This window comes from Cnephaeus nilssonii (genome assembly GCF_951640355.1).
Source record: "Cnephaeus nilssonii genome assembly, chromosome: 8".
In the NCBI taxonomy this organism is placed as follows: Eukaryota; Metazoa; Chordata; class Mammalia; order Chiroptera; family Vespertilionidae; genus Cnephaeus; species Cnephaeus nilssonii.
Genome location: NC_137079.1, coordinates 41,094,802 through 41,117,262, shown reverse-complemented (window position 1 = coordinate 41,117,262; position 22,461 = coordinate 41,094,802). Strand labels below are relative to the sequence as shown.

The window sequence follows — 22,461 nt, the reverse complement described above, 5'->3', positions numbered from 1 at the left end:
CCAGCATCAGGGCCTGCTCATTCTGATGGTGTGCAGGGCAAAGAAGGCAGGATGCTTGGAGGGGTAGGGAGAGATCAACACCAAAGTAAGGAGAAGTGCAAAGAATGGCTGGGAAGGAGGGAGGCAACTGCACTGATGTCATAGTTTTCTCTGGAGGTGCATGTATTTTTAACCATGAGACAACCAACAGAAAACATACAGGGAAGTAATTTCTCTGGTTTTTGGAGATTATTTTAAACACAAATGATCTCACAATTAATTAAATGTTTACCATCCAGATTTGATTTATTGAGCAAATATGAACTTTTTTATTTTTTCACTTCGTTGTAGGACACTATGCTAGGCATCCTATCTAATAAAAGAGTAATATGCAAATTGACTGTCACTCTGACACACAAGATGGCTGCCCCCATGTGGACACAAGATGGCTGCCAAAAGATGGCCAGCAAGTGGGGGGGGGGGCAGTTGGGAGGGACCAGGCCTGCAAGGGAGGGTAGTTGGGGGGACCAGGCCTGCAGGGGAGGGCAGTTGGGGGGGGGGACCAGACCAGCAGGGGAAAGCAGTTAGGGGCAATGAGGCTGGCAGGGGAGGGCAGTTAGGGGCAATTGGGCCGGCAGGGGAGCAGTTAGGCATCAGTCAGGCTGGCAGGGGAGTGGTTAGGGGGTGATCAGGCTGGGGGCAGAAGCGGTTAGGGGCAATCAGGAAGGCAGGCAGGCGAGCAGTTGGCAGCCAGCAGTCCTGGATTGTGAGAGGGGATCGGGCCTAAATGGGCAGTCGGACATCCCTCGAGGGGTCCCAGATTGGAGAGGGTGCAGGCTGGGCTGAGGGGACCCCCCTCCCCCCCAGTGCACGAATTTCATGCACCGGGCCTCTAGTTATAAATAAGCAACGTCTAGTCACATCTCTCAAGACTGATAGATGAATTAAGCAGAGCACACAGCACACAGCCAAACAGATTAGAAGTAGGTTCTTAAAAAAAAAGCTTATTTGGGGCAGAAATTAGAAAGGTACTTACATAGCAGATCTGTGAAATCACAGATGGGCATTAAAAAAAGCAGGAGCAATTCTCAGAAAGGCCGGTCCTTAACTAGCATTGCCTTGCAGGTGTCCTGTCTTAAAGGATTGCATAAGAACAAATGATGACTGCTCCCAGGCTGTGGTGGAAAGTTGGTAGGGAAAGTGTGTGTGGAAGAAGTAAGAAGTAAAGACTGTCTTCTAGGTGGCGATCCGTTTCCTGCCAGATGAAATGACATGTCTTTTTAGTTCAGGGTGGTTGGAGTTAAGGACCTCAGTGGTCTGAGGTGACTCCATTGTTTCTGATCTGCTGACCTTGGGGCCAGCCCTCCGTGTCTTGGTGAGAATGTTAGAGGTTGTGCTGAGCAGGGAGGGAGGTGTTTCCATATGGAATTTGGTGGGGAAACTTGACCCTTCAGGAGGAGTGAGTTGGGCAAGAAGAATCTACGGCTAACACAACAAACCGAATGGTTTTTCTTTTCTTTTTTTTTTAAAAAAATATATTTTATTGATTTTTTACAGAGAGGAAGGGAGAGGGATAGAGAGTTAGAAACATTGATGAGAGAGAAACATCAATCAGCTGCCTCCTGCACATCCCCTACTGGGGATGTGCCCGCAACCAAGGTACATGCCCTTGACCGGAATCGAACCCGGGACCCTTCAGTCCGCAGGCCGACGCTCTATCCACGGAGCCAAACCGGTTTCGGCCGAATGGTTTTTCTTGAAGAAACTTGCTGAAGGGAGACTCATTTTCAAATGTGCGAGTAACACAGCACTTTGCTCTGTACCTGCCACCACACACGACTTCGTGATGCCCCTTCCATGGCTTTCTTTGTCACGGGGGTCACTGGGTCATTGCTTCTTCCCCGTCTTCTCCCCGGACCCTTGTATATGTTTGCTAGAGCTGCTGTCTCCAAGTACCACAGACTGGGTGTCTTAACAGGAATTTATTTTCTCGCAGTTCTGGGGGCTCGAAGTCTCAGCTCAAGGTGTCAGCGGGATTGGCTTCTCCCGAGGCCTCTCTCCTCGGCTTGCACGCGTCCGCCTTCTGGCTGTGTCCTCACATGGTCTTTTCCTCTGTGTTCCCATATCCCCAGTGTCTCTTTGTACAAATTCCCTTTTCTTAAAAGGACAACAGTCAGATTGGATTACAGCCCATCTTAATGGCCTTGTTTTAACTTAACTCTCTTTTAAGAACCTTTCTCCCAGTACAGTCACATTCTGACATACTGGGCGTTAGGGCTTCAACATACATTTAGGGATGGGGGAACACAGTTCGGCAAATAACAGGCCTCTTGACTGGGCATGTTTGTTATTTTTGCTTTTTTGTTTCTGTCCCCCACCCCCCCACTTGCCTTCACTTTCACTGGTACAAAACAGACCCTGGATCCACAGTTCACGGCTCCACCTTCCCCACAGCCTACTGTATGTCCTTTTATAACCCTAAACAGCGTCCCTGATCAAACTCATACCTCCCTCGCCTGCTTCCTCCCCTCTGCCCTGATGTAAAACTTTCTGATCGTTATTATACTTTTATCTGCCCTCAGCAGCTAACCGATTACAGCATCGGGTTCATTTTTCCACAAAAGTGGGTTTTACACAATCACCTTTTCATTCCCATTGCCGCCGTCCAAGTTATCCCCTGAAGCACAAATTGTTGCAGTAGCTTTGAAACTGGACACCCCCGGCCCCTGCCATCCGTCTCTCTGTTTGCACTTCTTAGTATATATTATTTTCAGATTCATTTTTCAGACGTTCTACTGTTGTGTCATTATTCTTACCCCAGTGGCTTCCTTCCACCCGCAGCGTAAAGACCATATTTCTCAACTAGGCATTTGAGGTTCTTTATGGTCCGATTCCAACCTATTTTCCAAATGCGTCTTTAACTCTTCAGCATTAATTCTCCCTCTTCTTCCCAGATGTCGTCGTAAATCTGTCCCATGGCCTTGTTGGTGCCGTTGGCATTCCTGGCATGCCTTCTCCTTGTGTTCTAGTATTTCTGTTTCTTTTCAAGTATTACCCAACGTCTGAGACTAAATTGAATTGAATCTCTACCTTCTCTTTGATGGAAGCCCACACATCCCTTTAAAAATCAACACCACTTCATCTCACATTGAAATCTCATTTCTTTGTGCTCGGTCACACTTAAGATATTGGCCGTGCTTGGTATAAATGTGCTGGCTGATTGGTCCAGACATCAGGCAGCCATTATTGAGCTCCGCTCTGTGCCAGGCATTGTGCCTGGGAGGGTGCTGAGGTCCCAAGAATACTCAAGGTTTGGTTTCTGCTTTAGGGTTATGATGTCATGGGGGAAGTAAACAGGCAAATGCTGATGGAATTGACTGCCGAGCAGAAAAAGCTTGGCAGGTCATGAGCAAGAGTGGCAGCACCACCTGAGCTCTGCCCAGGTGTCAGGGATGAGACATTTGAACTGAATGTTAAAGCGATGGTAGAAGCTTCCAGGTGGAGGACGAGTGCAAAGCATTCAGCCAGAGAGAGCTACACATGTGATGACCTGGCGCGAGATGGGCATGGGAGAAGGAGGAGTGGGGTTGTGGCAGGAGATAAGAGTGGACAGTTTGGGAGGGAAAGATGATTGTGTTTTGTTTTTAGGAAAACAACTCTTGATACTATAGTGTGCGCTTGGAAAAGGGGGTACAAGGTGGGAGGTAGGAAAGAAATGAATTAGGAGGTAATTATCATAGAAACAAGCAGAAATCAAGAGAAAGACCCTACATTATTTCACCTGTGTTTGTGTGAGTGTATGTTTCGTTTCCTCAACCAGATTATAAATTCGGGAGCCACAATGTATGTTTTATCTGTTTATCTTTATAATACTCACATTATTTAGTATGTTAGTGTGTCTGTAAAAGGTACTTAATGGATGCTAATGATATGGCTTAGGTTCTATTCATTATCTTCCCGCCAGACTCAGAATGTATAAGAAGTAGTGCCTAGCGTTATGTTGAACACAATTGAATTTATGACGCGAATAATGAAGCGCTTACTGTAAAGAGGAAAGGATGAAATATGTAAAAATATGCAGAAGAGTAAACCATGTACCTCTCTTTGCATGCCTTGAGTGGATAAGGTGACATTGTTAGGCAATGGACTGAAGCCTCACCCTGTGTGGTTCCTATGCAGAGAGTGGAGACCCTGGCGTGGTTTGGGGACATTCCCAGGATGAAGGGCGGAAGACGACAAGTGCTATCAGGTGGCGTAAATGAGTGTGTCTCCGAGTCTCCGCTCTGATTGATGTATTTCTCTTTCTCACTGCTTCCTGCAGATATTATATGACCTTTCATCATGGGAGAAATAGAGCAGAAGCCAACTCCAGGATCGCGACTGGGGGCCCCAGAGAATTCAGGGATCAGTACCTTGGAACATGGACAGAAGCCGCCTCCGACACCTTCAGGAAAACTCATGTCCATCAAAATCCAAATGCTGGATGACACCCAGGAGGCATTTGAAGTTCCAGTAAGTTGGGGTGTATCTGAACTCAAGCGTGTGAGCAGCCTTCAGCATGGGGGCGGTCATCTCATGTTTCAGTGGCATGAGGTGTCAGGAAGAGGGTGTGTGTATTCTTTCTGCATCTTCCTTACCCCCCCCCCCCCCCCGGCTCCCCCCCACCCACCCAACACTCTCCTCTGACCCATTCTGGTTCTGAGCTGTCTGATCTTTAGATTTATGCGTGAACTGCCTATATAATGCTATCAGTGGGCACATCACTTGAATTTTACTGACTTTCCAGATACAAATATATATGTGCATGTATATGCATACGTATTATATCTGTTTGAATTGGAGTCTTGTGGCTGGATCTCGGTTTAATTTGCTTATCACAGGCACTTTCTCTGTGCGTGTGCGCGTGCCACTGCTCTAAGGTGCTGGTGAGAAAAATCCCCAAGAGGACCGTCAAAGCCCTGCACGAGTGTTCTCATTCAGAAGAGAAGTTGACGCCCATGTTTGTGGGTGGGGGGGGTGGGATGCAGAGAAACCCTGACCCACGGCCTCAGTGTGGCAGCTCTGGAATGGAAGAGCCCGCCGCCTCAGGGGCAGAGCTAAGGTGCTGGGCGGTGGAGAACCGCCAGCCTTGGTCTCTTCCACTGTTTTCTTCAGAGTCCCTGCCGCATTGCCCCCTGCCCGCCCTCATCCTTCTCCGGCCTCCTCCATAACTAGAACTCCTGCTGGCGGTGAGGGACCCACCGGTCATGTACCGATGGAGGCTTTCTCGTTCCCAGGCTGGGAGAGCTGGGTGTGTGTGGCCAGATCTCCAGGACTGCACTTTCCTCGGGAACCATTATCCCTTATGTGGGTCGGAGTCCATAGAACTCCCAGCACACTTTGGCTTTCGTTTCCCATGTTCTGGCTCGGGTACTAAGCACCACCTCTGACATTGTTGGGGAAGAAAATAGCTCTCAAATTCCAAACAGCCAACTTATAAACACACTTGGGGAACGTAACCTGTTTTTAAAGTGGAGCCGATCCATCTATTATTCCTGTTGGTTAGAGCGGCTGAAATTTAAGTTGGCATCCACATCTGTAACCCATCATTTAATCATTTACGTGATATGATTCACTAAATTATATCTGTTTCAAAGAATATTGTCCAGCGAGTGTGAATTATCCTTGTCTCAGGGAAAGATAAGCCTCAGAATAGCTATGTGTAAAACTACCAATTTATTGCACATCGCAGACAACCTTTGTGTCTTTCTAAGTTTCTTGTTTTGAAATTCGTATCTAGCAAGGCTTTGGGAACAGCTTCGTATTTTGGTGAACAAATCTGTTGCTAATCTGCTGAAATTGTAAAACTGAATTGAGGAGCGCACCTGCTAGCCTGTTAGAATTAGGCCTTTTAGAAGGCATGGCCTGCCCCCTGCCTCCCCCCTCCCCCCCTCCCCCTTGTAACTTTTTCTCTGTATTGCCAGACTGGTTTGGTGAGGTATTTAGTTTCAGTATTTCCTATTTGGTTCTGTTAAGACTTCTGGGCCCAAGTCTGTAGCAACACATTCTATTAAATGGTGTTCCTGTATGTGGTTTGGACTCGGGAGCGATCAAATGCTGCTGTTGTGTGCACAAACTACAGGAAGCATTGTACTGTATTCAATTGCAGCTCTTCAGTTCTCTAAACCAAAGAATGTCAAGACTCTGTTCTTAGCTACCTACTGTTTAGGAATTCTGTAGGAGCTCTCTGAGAAACAGGAATAGAAATATGTTTTCACCTTTTAAAATTACATTACTTGACAATTTCTTATGTCTGTGCTTTGTATTTGTAACTCCTCTGCCTGGAGGGAAACTTTTTCACCCTGCAACCCCCCACCCATAAACTCCTATGCACCCTTAAAGGCCCTGTCAGTTTTACCCAGATGCCAACTCCTTGAGGCGGGGGCTGGGGCTTTTTCTTCACTCCTTCAGACCTGTTTGCTCATACACCTATTAGGGTGGAGCCTGACTGCCTGGGTTCAAATCCCATCTTCTCCTACTAACCTATTGATCACCTTGAATAGGCACTTAACCTCTTTGTATCTCGATTTTTCACCTGTAAAATAAGGCTAATAATAAGCCCTACCTTATTTTCTGAGAATAAAAGGAGTTGATACAACTGAAGTGTTTGGACCGACTCTTGGCACATACTATGAGCCTAATACAAGAATGATTAGTGGTATCGACGTCCGTTTGCCACCTCACTGCTGGCTTCTCGTCAGGGACCTTATCTCATCCCTGGCACCCAGCATAGCATCAGTTTTGCAGTAGGTGCTCACTAAATGTTTGCCGACTGACTGTCGGAATGAGCTTATTTTACAAGTAGAATTAATGGTTAATTTTTCACATGCCTCACCCATTCATATCTTATTTTTATTTTTCTAGTTTGGTTAGAATGTTCCTTCTCAACCAGTGGGCAACAGATGTTTTCTACAAGTGCTTGCAGAAAGGCGGATATCAGCATTTTTATTGACTAAGCTGATTCTCAATTGCTACCTTATGCTCTTGAAGAACTGAAACAGCCAGCTGGAAGGCAGCAAGCTGGCCCGGTGACTCAGTCCCTGTGCTCAGGATGGAGGAGAGGGACATAGGATTGCAAGAGACCCCACAAGCTCCCCATAACTGCTTTAAAATTTTGCTCCAAAACTTGATGCTGTGAATTCATCAAGGCTCAGTGGCCCTGGAAGTGTTCCCCTGGCCCACACGTGATCCTCCTTTCGTTGGGTGCCCCAAGAGAATGAATTCTCCTTGCTCATTCACATTTGCCACACAGATGAGCAGGGCACACGGCCAGAAGTCATTACAGTTTCCCTTTGGGAACATTCTTCTCCGATCCATTTTTTTCCTTGGGGATTGAATTTCCTGGGCCTTTTCTTTTGACGTTTATTGTGGACCATGAATATGGGCAAAGTAGTCATTGTAAATGCAAATTCCATAAATATTTCCTGGCACAGATAACCAATACTCTCCAAGATTGCCTCCCTTGCTATTTATAGCCTTTAAAAATTATTTAAGAGTTTAACCTTTTCAGAGGCCTCGGCAGTAGTGAGCGTCAGACTTTCCACTCTGTAGCTAGTTTTACCACTGCCTTAGCTCTTGAACTTGGGCAGTCTTTTTAGGTATTTCCTCTGCAGAGTTGAAAGGTCGAAAACAATAATGACATAGAGAGTCAGTTCTTTCTCGGCATTATATCATCTTTATGTGGAAAAAGCTGTGCAAATAAGCCTCACCCTGTGGTTTATGATATATGCAGCTTCCTCTTCCAACCAGAGGTTATAAAACCAACGGACTCTGAGGATCTGAAAGGGTTAATGACGCCCCTCCGCTCCCCCACCAGTATCATCACCCCTTAAGGTCCCTGAGAAGGTTTTATGTGTCCTGTCCTCATGACCCTGCTGGTAAACAAACACGCTTCCTCCTGACGTGTTTAGGATAAGCAGATGGTTTCTTCTCCGAGTGTTTATTCAGTTTGTGTGTTTTCATTAGCAAGGTCACTCTCGGGAAGAGCCAAGAAGAGCAGAGGAAATAAAACGAAGCCATCTTGCTTCTCTTGAGCAGCCGGGGTGAGAATGGCTGGGAAAGATGCTCATGGGTGTCAAGGAGACCCCTAGTCTCTGTTGAAGAGTGAGCAGGAGTTAGAGGTGTAGGCGGGTGGAAAGTGGTGACGCCTTTAGGAAGTTGTACCACAGTGTTAATTGTGGCAGGAAGAACTCAACGGTCAACCAGGGCCATCCCAGGAAACAATCACTGTGCCTTTTTTGTCTTGTCATCACTTTACTCCATGCTTTTACAGCTTCCAGCTGCCTGCGGGTAAATTATGGACTTCTGAGTTGGGGAGGTCGGGAGAGCGGAGGGAACCCTCATTGAGGGTCTGCTGTCGATGGCTCAGATTCTTGAGCCACTTCCATTGTTACCACCACCACTTTCCTGGGTGTTTCCCCTCCTGCATGAGCATCTCGTGCCAGGAAATTATTTTCTTTGTTTACGTGTGTATTTTCGGCTTCCCGCAGGTAGTGTGAGTTCTTTGGGGAGCAAGGCCTCTTTTGTTCTTGTTTATCATTAGATCCGACACCTGAACAGGGCCTGGACCCAGCACATACTCCATTACCTGTGACCGACCCACACCTGTGTTCAGTCATTTAACTCACACGTTATGAGAAGTGGTTGGCGCTCCCTTTTCCTTGAGATGAGGGAACCCCTGGGGAAAGCTTTGAGTCACTTCCTCACATTTGCAGAGTTAAGGTAGGGCTGGGATTGGAACTCAGCCCGCATGACCGCAACACCATCTGCCTTCCCTGCACTGGGCGCCACCTCATAAGATCCATGGGCTTCCACTGCCTCACCCCACTGGGTCTTTGCCTACACACCTCCAACAGCTCCCAAAGGGAAGGTCACCACGTTCTTTCCTTCCTGCTGCTCTGGGTCTGTCCCCGTCCTAAGCACCACTCATCCTGTACTTCTAACAAATAGATCAAAATGCCGCGAACTGTCCAGGCCTCCCCCCAACCCTGGCTCTTGCTGGGGTCCTACCTTTCTCTTCGTATAGTACTTACTGTCTGTACCTCTAATTAGACTTTGAGTCACCATCCTTAGTCTTGCTTCTCTCCCTAATTAGTTCCTTTATATATTTCCCTGCTGAGACTTTGTTTGCTCATCTGCAAAAAAAGGTGTTTGGTCCAAGGCTTCTTTTCTTTATTTTCTTTTTTTCGAAGTTGGGACCCTGTGTTGACATCTTCTTTTTTAAATATATTTTTATTGATTTCAGAGAGGAAGGGAGAGGAAGAGAGAGAGAGAGAAACATCAATGATGAGAGAGAATCATTGATCAATGCCTCCTACATGCCTCCTACTGGGCATCTGAGCCTGCAACCCAGGCATGTACCCTGACTGGGAATTGAACCGTGACCTCCTGGTTCATAGGTTGACACTCAACCACTGAACCACACTGGCCAGGCCTGTGTTGATATCTTTGTTGATGGATTATTTAACTTTTCCATGGCTAGATTTGTTAATTCTTCCGGCAGATGGTAAACTGAGAAAAGGTATTTTTATTTTTTAAAAATATATTTTATTGATTTTTTACAGAGAGGAAGGGAGAGGGAGAGAGAATTAGAAACATCGATGAGAGAGAAACATCGATCAGCTGCCTCCTGCACACCTCCCACTGGGGATGTGCTTGCAACCAAGGTACATGCCCTTGACCGGAATTGAACCTGGGACCCTTGAGCCTGCAAGCCGACGCTCTATCCACTGAGCCACACCGCTTAGGGCCAGGAAAGGTATTTTTAATTAATAACCCCTTGCTTTCACCTTCCAAAGCCTGATTAGACACAGTAGTTACATGTACCTGGTAAGTGCTAAAAAGAATAGTGGTGAGGATGAGTCAGTATGCTATGGTTTATACACTGAGTGGCCAGATGATTATGATCTCTGAATGCATAATAACCTGGCCACTCAGTGTATATCCTATGTAATAAAAGGCTAATATGCAAATTGTCCCCTCGACCAGGAGTTCTACCAGTAGGCAGGCTGGCCAACCACTCATGTCTCCTCCCCCTGGCCAGGCTGGCGACCCCACCCATGCACGAATTCATGCACGGCGTTCAGAGATCATAATAATCTGGCCACTCAGTGTATATGATATGCTTCTTATGGGCATCAGGAAATGTGAAGACTTAATTTGTATGTGTGGAGGGGAGAGGGTCACTCACATAAACCTCACTGAACTAAATTGGACCAAACTATATGCCACTTGACATTGGGAGAGAGCAGACTGAAAGAACTTACGTATTTTCTAGAAATCACTTTAGTAGTAGTAAATAAACAGGTTTGTCTAAAACAGGCATCTGAAATTTTAAGAGGAGTAATTAGCCAGCGTGTCATAATAGAGACTGCAAAGGTTTTTACTAGGGGCAAAATTGCCTCCACTCTCTCTGAGACCTAATTAGGAGTCTCATACTGTCAGCCCTTCAATGATGAAACATTTATTTTTTCATTTTCTTACCTTTTGAAATGCAGCAGTCACTTAATTTCTTTAATTGTCAGTGAAACCTGGGCTTGACATCAATTGAGAGCCTGTTCTTCAAGGGCTTGGCGATCCCGGGGAAGGCCTCCCATGGTTGTGGAATTCTCCGTCTGCTGCGGCATGAGATCAGGGAAAGGGCAAGCAGGAGTGTGTCTTTTCTGAAAGGCTCTGTGTGTGTGTGTTTTACATCAGGCAAAGCCGAGGCTCTGCTTCGAGCTGGGCTTGTGCTCACTCAGAGCAACTGTGTCTTTAGGAAGTCACCTTCCTTTTCGTTGTCTTGTTTATTTTGAATGACTTATGTGTCCCTTTTTAATTTTTATTTCAGCCATCCTGGGGGGAATGTGCCCTCGTTGATAAGATGCTGAAAGTCTTCTCCCCTTGTTCCCAAAGAGGCGAGATGTACATTTTAAATACACGTCTTGCTTCTTACTCCCTTGAGATTACCATTCCCTGGCCGTGGGCTTGTTCCCTCCAGTTGACCTGATTATAGTGATATTAGAAGGTAGATATTATGAGTTCCAGGGCTACTTTTTTTCCTTTTTAAAAAAATTAAATTTATTGGGGGGAGCATTGGTGAATCACTAAGTGTTAGGTGTACAATTCTATAATACGTCTTCTGCACATTGCATTGTGTGCTCACCACCCAAAGTCTAGTCTTATCTTGCACGAAATGCACGTAAGAGGAGGTGATGGGTGCGGTGGCGGTGGTGAGACCTAAATAAAATTTAATTGGCCACTTAAAACCAGAAGGGAGATCTGCGTACCCAGAGCTGTATTCACTGCCTCCTAAGCAGCTCCAGTTTAAACCAGAATGAGGAGAAGGAATTTCACAAGTTCACTCAGCTTTTTAAAAATAAGTCAACGTTTCTTTCCCCTTATCAGTGTTGCTTTTGGCTCCTTTTATGAGCAAAGTTTCTGAAACCGTATTTATGTGTCCACTCTGCTTTGCATAGCCCCTTCTGACTTTTATTTCACTTGAATGATAAATGGTGCTGTCTGGGCCTGGCCTCATGAGGGTAAATTTAAAGGCTATTTTAATAGATTAAAACTTTTTTCATAAATCATTTCGGCTCAATACTGTTCGCCTTCCTTGCTAGCTCCTTAGAAGCAGAGAGCAGAATTTAAACGTTGGCCCGGAATGCTTGTGTGTGCCCCTTTCAACTCTGGACGCTTGTGATCAAAGCCGTTTCTGGAGCCCTGAACTGATGGCAGGAATTCTCAAACAGCTGTTTGCTATTTTCTCCCTGAAAAAAGAATCACTCAGTAGAACCTAATAAATAAAAAGAATACACTGTCATTGAGAAGGTCTGTATCTGACTTTACAGGGGCCAACATCCTGAGAAAATGCAGGGAGTCAGAGAAACTGCTTTGTTTCTCCTTTTTTCTTTTCTTTCTAAAAAATACATTTTTATTGATTTCAAAGAGGAAGGGAGAGGGAGGGAGGGAGGGAGGGAGAGAGAGAGAGGGAGAGAAACATCAATGATGAGAGAGAATCAACAATTGGTTGCCTCCTGCACGGCCCATACTGGGGATCGAGCCCACAACCTGGGCACGTGCCCTTGACTGGAATCAAACCCGGGACCCTTCAGTCTGCAGGCCAGTGGTCTATCCACTGAGCTAAACCGGCTAGGGCTTTTCTCCTCTCTTTTAAATGGAGATACATTTTCTTAATTATAAGAAACAAGGTTAAAGGGAAAAGTGTAGGATCTTGGATCCTGGCTTCATTGCTTGTTAGCTGTGTGGCTCTGGATGAATAGATAACCATTCCCAATCTATTTCCTTGTCTCTAACTAAGGAGACTTCCTAAATACCTTCTGTACAAACACTTTGCAGAGTTCTGAATACATATTAAGTTCTCATTAAAGTTAGTCTTTCTTTTCTTTCATTCTAAGCTTTAGGTTCATCATTGTTCTTTATCAGAATGGGGATCCTACTTTTATTGTAGAGCTGTTGGGTAGATCAGTGGTCGGCAAACCGCGGCTCGCGAGCCACATGCGGCTCTTTGGCCCCTTGAGTGTGGCTCTTCCACAAAATACCATGTGCGGGCGCGCACATACAGTGCGATTGAAACTTCGTGGCCCATGCGCAGAAGTCGGTTTTTGGCTCTCAAAAGAAATTTCAGTCGTTGTACTGTTGATATTTGGCTCTGTTGACTAATGAGTTTGCCGACCACTGGGGTAGATGAAATGGAAAGAAGAAAGCATGTGAAAACACTTTAAAATAAAAAATTGCATACTTATGTCAGGTGGGGTAATTCTCCTCCCCTCCCCCCAGCTTTTTGTTAGTCTCACATTAGACGTGTTCTTTCTTTGGAGGGTGATTCATTACCTGAAACAGATGTACCCTAAGTGGCTTTCGAAAAGCTATAAGAATGAAGTGACCCTTGGATAGTGGAGATGAATTCTCAATTTCTGGCAAGCACATTTACTTCCTTTTTTAAAACAACTAACAACGTATCTTTAGCTTCTCTGAGCTTTAGTTAGGTTAGCTTTAAAATTGAGGGGTGGCCCTGGCAGGGTGGTTCAGTTGGTTGAAGCGTTGTCTCATACACCAAGGTTTTGAGTTTGATTCCTGTTCTGGGCACATACAGGAGGCAACCGATCAATGTTTTTCTCTCACATCATTGTTTGTCTCTCTCTCTCTCTCTCTCTCTCTCTCTCTCTCTCCCTTCCTCCCCCCATTCCTTCCTCTCTCTCTAAAAATCAATAAGACATATCCTTGGGTGAGGATAAAATAAAATCGAGGGGTGTTCTTTTAGCTTATAATTTTTATGTGTATTTTTGCTTTGTGCTGAGTTCTTGGTCTCTACTTACCTGGCCCAGAGCACCTCCATGTTCTTGAGCAGGGATTTTCCTGGTAGAACCTTGCTTCCATCTAGCACAGACTGGACGTTGGGTTTCCAGCCCCTCTGGGTCAGCTCTCACAGCATGGACTCTGTGGGCCCAGGTGAGGCAAGGCCTTGCTGGTTAGACAACTCCTGTTTGAATGTCAGTCTGAAACACAATGACATACAAATCAGACTGATTTTTAAATTATTAGATTTTTTTTAATGATTCACTTATTTGTTGAACATTTGATTTGGATATCATGGTTTTAACTCCTATGAAAAATATGGAGTGATTTAACCAAGTTGGGATCGTCTGTACCTAAAATGATTGTGTAAAAGAGCGATTCTAAAAGTCTTTATTACTTTATAACTGTGAGAGTTTTGTAGGTTTATCTCTCATTTGTACAAACAGGAAGTTAGCCTAGATACCCACAATGGAATTCTGTGGCTCTGGTGTTATTTTTTGGAATGTGACCTTGGAAACATGATATGAGTTCCACACATGCTTATGGACACACGAAGCAAGGTGCTTGCTGGTGATAAGAAAATGAATAAAAATAATGACTACCCTTTTTAAAGTCCCTTGCTATATGCCAGACATTGTGCTAAGTCTGTGCATTTGCTCTCTCACTGATGGCTGACCCGTGACCCTAGGAGGTAGGCATGATTGACCCGGATGAGGCTTGCAGGGCAAAAGGGACTTGGTCTAGGTCCTAGAGCTGGGGACAAGGAGCCGGGTCCCGGCCCAGCACCTCCCCACTTACACTCTGCTTTCCTGCTGTCAGATGGTCCTGGGCTACGAGGACCCATTAGGGAGGATAACCCAGCATGTCAGTCATGCTGTTCCCGGAGACAGATGCGTGACAGGCTCTCCTAAGTGGGTAGGATATTGATCAGGGCTGAGTCTGCAGGAGGCCCACCCAGCGAACAGAGGACTTGCCATGTCCTATAAGCATGGAGACTGATAAGGGCCTCAGACAGAATGCCAGGAACTGACAGACACGGGAGAAGCGGAGAAGGTAGAATTTCCTGGACTTGGCAGCCGGTGGGAAGGGAGCACCCAGAGAGTGGAGGACAGAGGCAGTCCTTAGCCTCACCACCTAGGAGCGCTCCGCTGTCCCAGAGGGCTAGGAAGTCAGCTGGCACGGGCCTCTCCGTAACAACTGTTGTACTAGAAATAATGCCTTCCTTCACTTGACGGGAAAGGCGCGCTGCCACCGTTGCTAATAAAAGGCATTGCCTTATTTTAATCACAAAGGAGAATCTGTGGCTCTGTAAGGAACCTCCGAGAGTCATAGTGATTATGTAAATTGTACAGACTGCAAGTATCAAATGGAGGTTGATTGCTTGGTTTCCATTTATATAATAAAATTATATTTACTCTTTGCATTTCAATTTCCTTGTCATCTAGAAGCTACTTGCCATACCTAACTGAAAGTCAGGTCGGGGAAACATTTAAACAGCATCTTCAACAGACTCTTTTCAAAATCATTGCCAAGGATAGGGGTGATTGCTCTCATTAGCTTGTTTAATTTTGATGCAACTTACTTATGAGGTGAGCTGTAAGGTGCATTTGGCTACCGTGCAGTCTTCCAGTGGTTATTGTCCGAATGTGTTTCTGTCAGCAAACAGAACTCAAATGCTCAAGTACCTTTAACCTAGACATAAGACTGAATGTCTCACGCATTGGAAAACAAGACCAAAGAGCATTGGTTATTAGGGTATGACAGCAATACCCTACTCATTGTTAAAATCTGTATTCGTTTCCTAGGGCTGCCGTAACAAAGCACCACAGATTGGGGGACTTAAACAACAGAGATTTATCCTCTTAAAGTTCTGGAGGCTCGAAGTGCAAGATCAAGGTGCTGGCAGGGTTGGTCTCTTCTGAGGGAGAATCTGTCCCACGCCTCCCTCCTGCCTTCTGGTGGTTTGCTGGCAGTCTCTGGCATCGTTGGCTAGTAGACTCAGTGCCCCAATCTCTGCCTTCCTCTTGACATGGTGTTCTCCCTATGTGGGTGTCTCCAAATTTCCCTCTTTTATAAGAACACCGGTCCAATTGAATTAGGGCTCACCCTAATGACCTCATTTTAACTTAATTAAATCTGTAAAGAGCCTATTTCCAAAATAAGGTCACATTCTGAAGTTCTGGAGGTTAGGACTTCAGCGCATGAATTTGGGGGACACAATTCAACCCCCAACAGAAGCATGTTCAGCACCGTAAGAAAAGAACATGTGTTTCACCGTGAGCCTCAAGAAGGATATCCCTCAACACAACTCTTTAAAATAAAGCAGTTTAGTCTTGGTTCTCGCTGCAAATTTTAAAGAAAGATTTCCGTTGTAATATTTTTTGGAAAAACACACACGTTAGGGCTCACTATGTGTAAGTCTATCTGGTAGATAACGTAAAGAATCCCTTAATTCCAAATTCTGAGTATGTAGAACGACAGAAGTAAGACATAAAAGGCATGTGTGACTGATCATGTCTCAGGGGACAGGGGACACTGGAATGTGATAGATGTCCAGTAGTCAATATTTAGTGACATTTCAATGAAAGCTCACGCCCGGTGTTGCGATCTTTTTCCAGTGCTGGTGTTGAGTTGGTTTTCTGACTGACTGCCTCTGTTTCTTGTCCCTCCCATTACATGACCTGTCCTTTAGCCTCATAGTGACGTCCATGCTCTTCTCCCAGGCCCCCAGGCCTCCGTGACCCCGTGCCGTCTGTTCAGATCTCAGCGAATCAGCCTTTAGGGTCCTCATCCTTCGTCAGCACCTCAGATCCTCCCTTCCTTGCTGTGATTCTGGCAGCAGCCACAGCGCCTGCCTTCTTGGCCGCTGCACCCGGGCAGTTAAGAGCTGTTGGAAAAAATTACACCACTGCGGAGTTGTTGCCGCTGTACATTTACACACTCAGATCTCACCGGGTCCTCAGAGCTGCCTGGCTACTATAAAAGGGTGCCCCTGGCCTCTACTTTCCTGGGTCCCGTGGTGGCTGTTACAGACCTCCTGGACCTTGCAAGTCCTCTCACTCCTGTGACCTCCACCAGTGAGATTCACGGCAAGAAACACATGACACCCAGAAGGTTTTACATGGAAATAATTCAATGATGGGACAATTCATAGAAGCGTGGACAGGAAGACTCGGGGAAGCAGTAAGGGATAATGAAGCAGGTGTGGGAAGCTGTTATCACCCTTAGCCCTGAAGGGGGCAAGAAGAGGGATTGGTTCCCAAGGTGGTCATGCTGTGTGGCCTTGCAGGAGGGGCCGGCGAGCAGGAGCCAGGCCACAGCAGGGCCAGGACGGAACCGGAGGAGGCGGGTGATGAGCCCCCATCGGTGCCTCTCATCACTGATCCCAACCAGAGCCCACAGGGGAGCCAAGGTGGGTGGTGTGGGGAGGTGAGCCAGCTGGGGCAGAGAGAGAGCAGCCGGGGCACCTTCTCTCTTAGGAGATGACCAAGACTCCTACCGCACAGAGAATCGAGGCCGCCCTCGTGGGCTCCATCAAGGTCCGACCTCTAAAACGTAAGCTTGTCCGCCTTTTCTGCCTTCACTTCTGTCCCCGCAGTCCCAGGGGATGTGTTCCCCTTTACACCACTGACCCGCCATCCTTTGTCCCATCTCCTGCAGGACGTTGCTTCACACCAGGTACCTTTTCTTCACATGTGAGTTCTGTGATTCATGGACATGCTTTTATGTAATTCATAGCAGTTTTATCAGTGGAATCCAGATGGTGAAGAGAAATAAACCACACAACATATACAGAATATATAAGTGAGTTGAAACATATACTGAATATATGAGTTAGCCATCTTAGCATCCCTTAGCCTGATTTAATTATTTTTCTAAGTACCAAGGTGACATGTTTTATTAGAGCTGGAAGGTCTGGTTTCGTAATACAGTACAGTGCGAGAATGACTGGTCCTGTATTAATTGGGTTTCAGTTGTGTTTAATAGCTCATCATTTTCACTGTGTGACTGGAGTTCCCGTGGCTGAGCACGTGATGAAGCGCTCAGAGCCTCCTGGTGTGTGGAGCTCTCACCCATTCTTCACATCTGAAGAGGAAAACCTTCATTCCAAGCAGAGTCTTGGTGTTTCCTAACTTTTGGAACCCCTAAGGAAAAAGATGGTCTTCTTTTCCCCCCTACCTTTCCATTCCAAAGACAGTTTCCTAAGGTGGGCTTTTCCATTAGTACCCACTGCTGCCTTGCTTCTGTTTTAGAGCTCCTGCAAGGTACATGGGTCTTAGAAAATAAAGCCCTAATTTCCTCCAGAAAACTGGTTCAACAGAAACCGAGACACTGCCAAGCAGCCCTCTGGCGTCCTGCCAACCAGGGCCATTCAGAGGGAGGTTTTATGTGGGTACAAGTACCATTGCTTAGTCTCCAACCTATTTTTGCCCTCTGCCTGGCTCCGAAAATGCTTGACTAAGGTTCCTGGGGTGTTGGTTTTGTTTTTGGTCATTGTTTGGTGGAACACAAGGTACTAGACTAAAGCAAGTCCGTTTTCTCTGTGCCCTGTACCCACATGAACCTCCGGGGCAGTCAGTGATGTTTGTAAGTCCTACTGGCACCACTTTCTGCTGTAGCATCAAGGTGACACTTCAGTTGCAGTCTGTTTCCTGCCTGTTTCCTCGCTTAATGATGCAATTTGACATTTGTTTAAAAATAGGTATTCTTTGCTAGGGCTTCTGTAGCAATGATCCACAGTCGGGGCAGATTGAATAACAGAAATCTATTGTCTCACAGTTCTAAAGGCTGGAAGTCTGAGATCAAGGTGTAGGCAGGGTTGGTTCCCTCTGAGGCTGTGAGGGAGATTCTGCTCCAGGCCTCTCCCCAGCTTCTGGTGCTTTGCTAGCAATCTTGGATGTTCCTTAGCTTGTAATGCATCCCTGCCAATCTCTGCCTTCATCTTCATATGACATTCCCTCTCTGTGTGTATGTGTCTCCCAGTTTCTCCACAGTCATATTGGTTAAGGGCCCATTCTAATGACCTCATCTTAACTTGATCATGTGCAGACACCCTGCTTCCAAATAACGTCTCTGGGGACTGGGGCTTAGGACTTCAGTATATGAATTGTGGGGGAGATAACTCAACCCAAACATATAGCAACTTACACTGTTTGGCTTCTTTATGAAAGAAACATCATTTGAGAAATGGTTGGGCCTTTTGCCACTGTGCCTTGTAGCAGTGCCACTTCTGTATCCGGTTTTCTGCTCTGGTTCCCTTGGAACACAATGGAGAATGGGACATTTTCCCAGTAAGTGGAAGAGACCTTCAGCTCTCCACACTTGTAAACCACACACATACGTAATTAAAATGAGATCTGTAATATGGACAGCCATATTAGATGAGAAACCTTGGCGTTTCAATGAAGTGAACTGTAGGAGTAGGTTGGTTTTGAGTAATTTCCTTCCTCCTCCAGAAATTTTCAGTGAGTCAGTAATGGGAGAGTCACTGTGAAGGACCTCCTACTGCCATCCTATTGCGTTTCTAATGCCCTTCACTCTGATTCTGTGCCTTTGATGTGTTAGTCCAGGTTGAAAAAAAAAATAAACCTTCACTGTTACCCAAGAATTCTCTCAGTCTTTGGACAGTTGTACCCGTTCCAATGATTATCTAATGACTCATGAATCATTAGAGAAATGCAAATTAAAATTGCAGTAAGTTATCACCTCCCACCCATTAGGTTGGCTGCTATAAAAAACGAAATATAACAAGTGTTGGTGAGGTTGTAGAGAAATTGAAACCCTTGTGCCCAGTTGGTGGTAATGCAAAATGACAGCCTCTATGGAAAATATTATGGTGGTGTCTCCAAAAATTAAACATAGAATTACTATATGATCCAGCAGTCTCACTCTGGGCATGTATTCAGAATCATTGAAATCAGGATCTTGAAGATATATTTGTATATCTGTTCATTATAGCATTATTTACAGTAGCCAGGAGGTGGAAGCAAACCAAATGTGTATTGAAAAAATGAATGAATAACATGTGGTATATACATACTTTGGAATATTATTCAGTCTTAAAAGGAAAGAAGTTCTGACACATGCTACAACATGGATGAACCTTGAGGACATTATGTTATGAGAAATAAGCCAGTCACAAAAAGACAAATGCTATATGAATCCAATTATATGAAGTACCAAGAGTTGTGAAATTCAGAGACAAAAAGTAGAATGGTGATTGCCAGTGGGTAGGGGAAGGGGAAGTGGAGAGTTGTTGGCTGTGTCCATGAGTTCTTTCTCTTTTTGGCTCAATCCCTCCACGCTAGAGCTATCTGCCTGCTCTCTATTTGTGAATCTTCTCTAGTTTACTTATTAGTTCAGTTTGTTCATTCAGTTCCACATATGAGTGAAATCATATGGTACTTGTCTTTCTCTGTTTTATTTCACTTAGCATAATATTCTCCAGGTCCATGCATGCTGTCTCAAAGGGTAAAATTTTCTTTCTTTTTACAGCTGAATAGTGTTCCATTTTGTGGATGTACCACAGCTTTTTTATCCATTATCTACTGATGGGCACTTGTAGTTTCAATTTTGCAAGATGAAAATGTTCTGGAGATCTATGTGAATATACTTAACACTACTGAACTGTACATTTAACATGGTTAAGATAGAATTTTATGTTATACTAGAGGCCCGGTGCATGAATTTGCACCTCCTCCTTGGCCTGGCCTGTGGGATTGGGCCGAAACAAGCTCTCCGACATCCCCCGAGGGGTGCCAGATTGAGAGAGGGTGCAGGCCAGGCTGAGGGACCCCACCGGTGAACGATTGGGGCCGGGGAGGGATGCGGGAGGTTGGCCAGTCAGGGAGGGACCGCGGGAGGGCTCCAGGGCATGCCTGTCTGGCCCAGCATAAAGCTAACCTACCAATCAGAGTGTCTGCCCCCTGGTGGTCAGTGCACGTCACAGCGAGCAGTTGAGCAGCCTTAGAATATCATTAGCATATTACACTTTGATTGGTTGAGCGGCCAACCGGTCGACCGGACACTTAGCATATTAGGTTTTTATTATATAGGATGTTTTTTTAACCACAATTTTTTAAAAAAATTGGAAACTAGTTAAAATAGCCACAGCTGGTTTCAGCTCTTGAGGAAAATAGTCTAGTCCTTCATTTTCACTGCACTGTACTTCAGTTGAATCCTGACAGTGTATCAGTCAGGTGTTGGGGGTTGTGGAAATAGATCCAACTTTTGGCAAAAGACATGAGCTAAAATACTACCTTGCAAGTATTGTGACATTAGCTTTATAGATGACTGATGAAGATGCTTTGAAGATAGCCAAGGTAACAGTTAAGTCTCACCATCATGGGTTGTTTACCTCCTATTTCTGAATCATTAGTAACATTTATGGCTCTTGTCTCCCAGAGAGAGGCTAAATCCTTTAAGGCTGGAGCTGGGTTCTTTGTGACCTCCCCAGCTGCTAGTGTGTGTCTTGCATATACCAGGAGTAAGAAGTTAATAGACCTTCTTTGTTCATTGATCTACTCATGGGACCTTTTGCAAATCACTTAATTCTAAGGATCAATTCACCCCCAGTTGCATTGTTTGCTGAATTTTAGACTATCTAACGATTGAGGAGACTTTGCAAAGATAATTTCAAGATGATACTGAAGTTAACAAAGGTATTATGCATTTTTTATTTTCTGGCAATTTCTATGTGAACTGACGAGCTGATATAGATTCTTAATAACCTCAGAAACAGAGCCTTTTAATATTGCATAAAACATACCTTCCAGTAAGCAAGCCAAGTAGTATCTTCTTGCTGCACTTGGCACACAGATCTGTAATTAAATATTGTTTTTGAGTAATGTATGACATTCAGGCAGAGAGCTGCCAAGACATACCATTTGGACCTTGCTCTAATTAATTCCCGGCAAATGATATGTTTTCTATTTTTTGCCCTACCCACACTGTCTCCTCCTTTGCAAGGTCTCATCTGACTGTGAAGGTGAAATAGGCCAAAATAGTATTTACTTACGGTGGCAATTGGACCTGTAGCATAATCTCATAAGTATTTTTTCTTAGGGGATCAAGTCACAGCACAGCATAGAATGGAAGCTAGAAGGGAGATTCAGCAACATGGGAGGAGAGCTGTGGAACTTGCAGTATCTCCCCTGAGTTACTAGACCTCATTTATCTCTCCTTGCAATTGTCAATAAGCCATTGCAAGTTAGAGAAGTAGATAAAAAAGAAAAAGTAGGTTGAATATATAATTTTTGTGTGCATTTTAAGAATTATTCAGAGGGGGGAAAATGCATTCTTCAAAATCCAAGTTGTGATGGCTTATTGACAATTCCTAGGAGGTTGCATGATGGTTGCTGGTCATACCCAAGAGCCAGGGGCCATGGGATAAATAAGTCGTTGCTTTATACTTGCCGCAGAGAATTTGGTATGTCCCTCCATGGTGAGTGAGGGGGGGCGAGAGAGGATTTAGTGGGAACCAGAGAAACATCTGGTCTTTAAAAAAAATGAACCGTAAAACCTTTGCGTCCCTTTAATACTTACCCCTAAAACAATCTGTGTTCATTGTAGAAAACTGGGAAAATGCATAAAACTTAAAGAAAAAAGCCCCCATTATCCAACCAGACAAAGCTATTGATATTTTATGCTATTTCTGTAGTTTTATGTATTTTCTCAGTCAAGAGTCTTTGAATTGGAAAGCAACCGAAAATGATTCTGGCTAATAGAAGAGGGCTTATTGAAGAGTCACTGGGGCAGCTTACCATGGCCAAACAAAAAGCAACCGCCCCATTGTCTTTGAGAATGTCTTTTTATAAAATCAGAACATACTGTACACCTTGGGAAACGTACTGTTACTGATGGATGGAGGGGGTCTCAAAAAGGAAGAGTCTAGGAGTATGCGAGGTACTCAGAGAAATTACCTCCCGTTTGTCCACAGCTCTGTGATTACAGGGGATGGGTTTAGCAGTTCACTGTGATGGGCTTGGGGAGCAAGGATAACTCCAAAATACTTCCTGGGCCAAGCTAATATTTGGACAGAAGATACGTAATGCATTCTTAAGACCAGGGTAGGGAGGGATAGAAAAGTCATGGTAGAAAAATAAAGCCCTGGACAAGCTTAGTGTCAGCTGGGGAAGCACAACCGAA

The 22,461-nt window shown here is 45.1% G+C and overlaps 1 protein-coding gene across 5 annotated transcripts in view; it reads left to right on the top strand.

Annotated features, from left to right (window-relative positions):
* Nucleotides 1–22,461, top strand: part of FARP1 (FERM, ARH/RhoGEF and pleckstrin domain protein 1) — a gene marked incomplete at its 3' end in the record, with an annotated part of 283,703 nt that overhangs the window by 48,269 nt on the left and 212,973 nt on the right. For all 5 annotated transcript variants that reach the window (XM_079779461.1, XM_079779459.1, XM_079779457.1 and 2 more), the window contains exon 2: nt 4,301–4,491. In XM_079779461.1, the coding sequence (XP_079635587.1) occupies nt 4,321–4,491 (171 nt within the window). In that variant the 5' untranslated portion in view covers nt 4,301–4,320. The remainder of the gene's footprint in view (nt 1–4,300; nt 4,492–22,461) is intronic.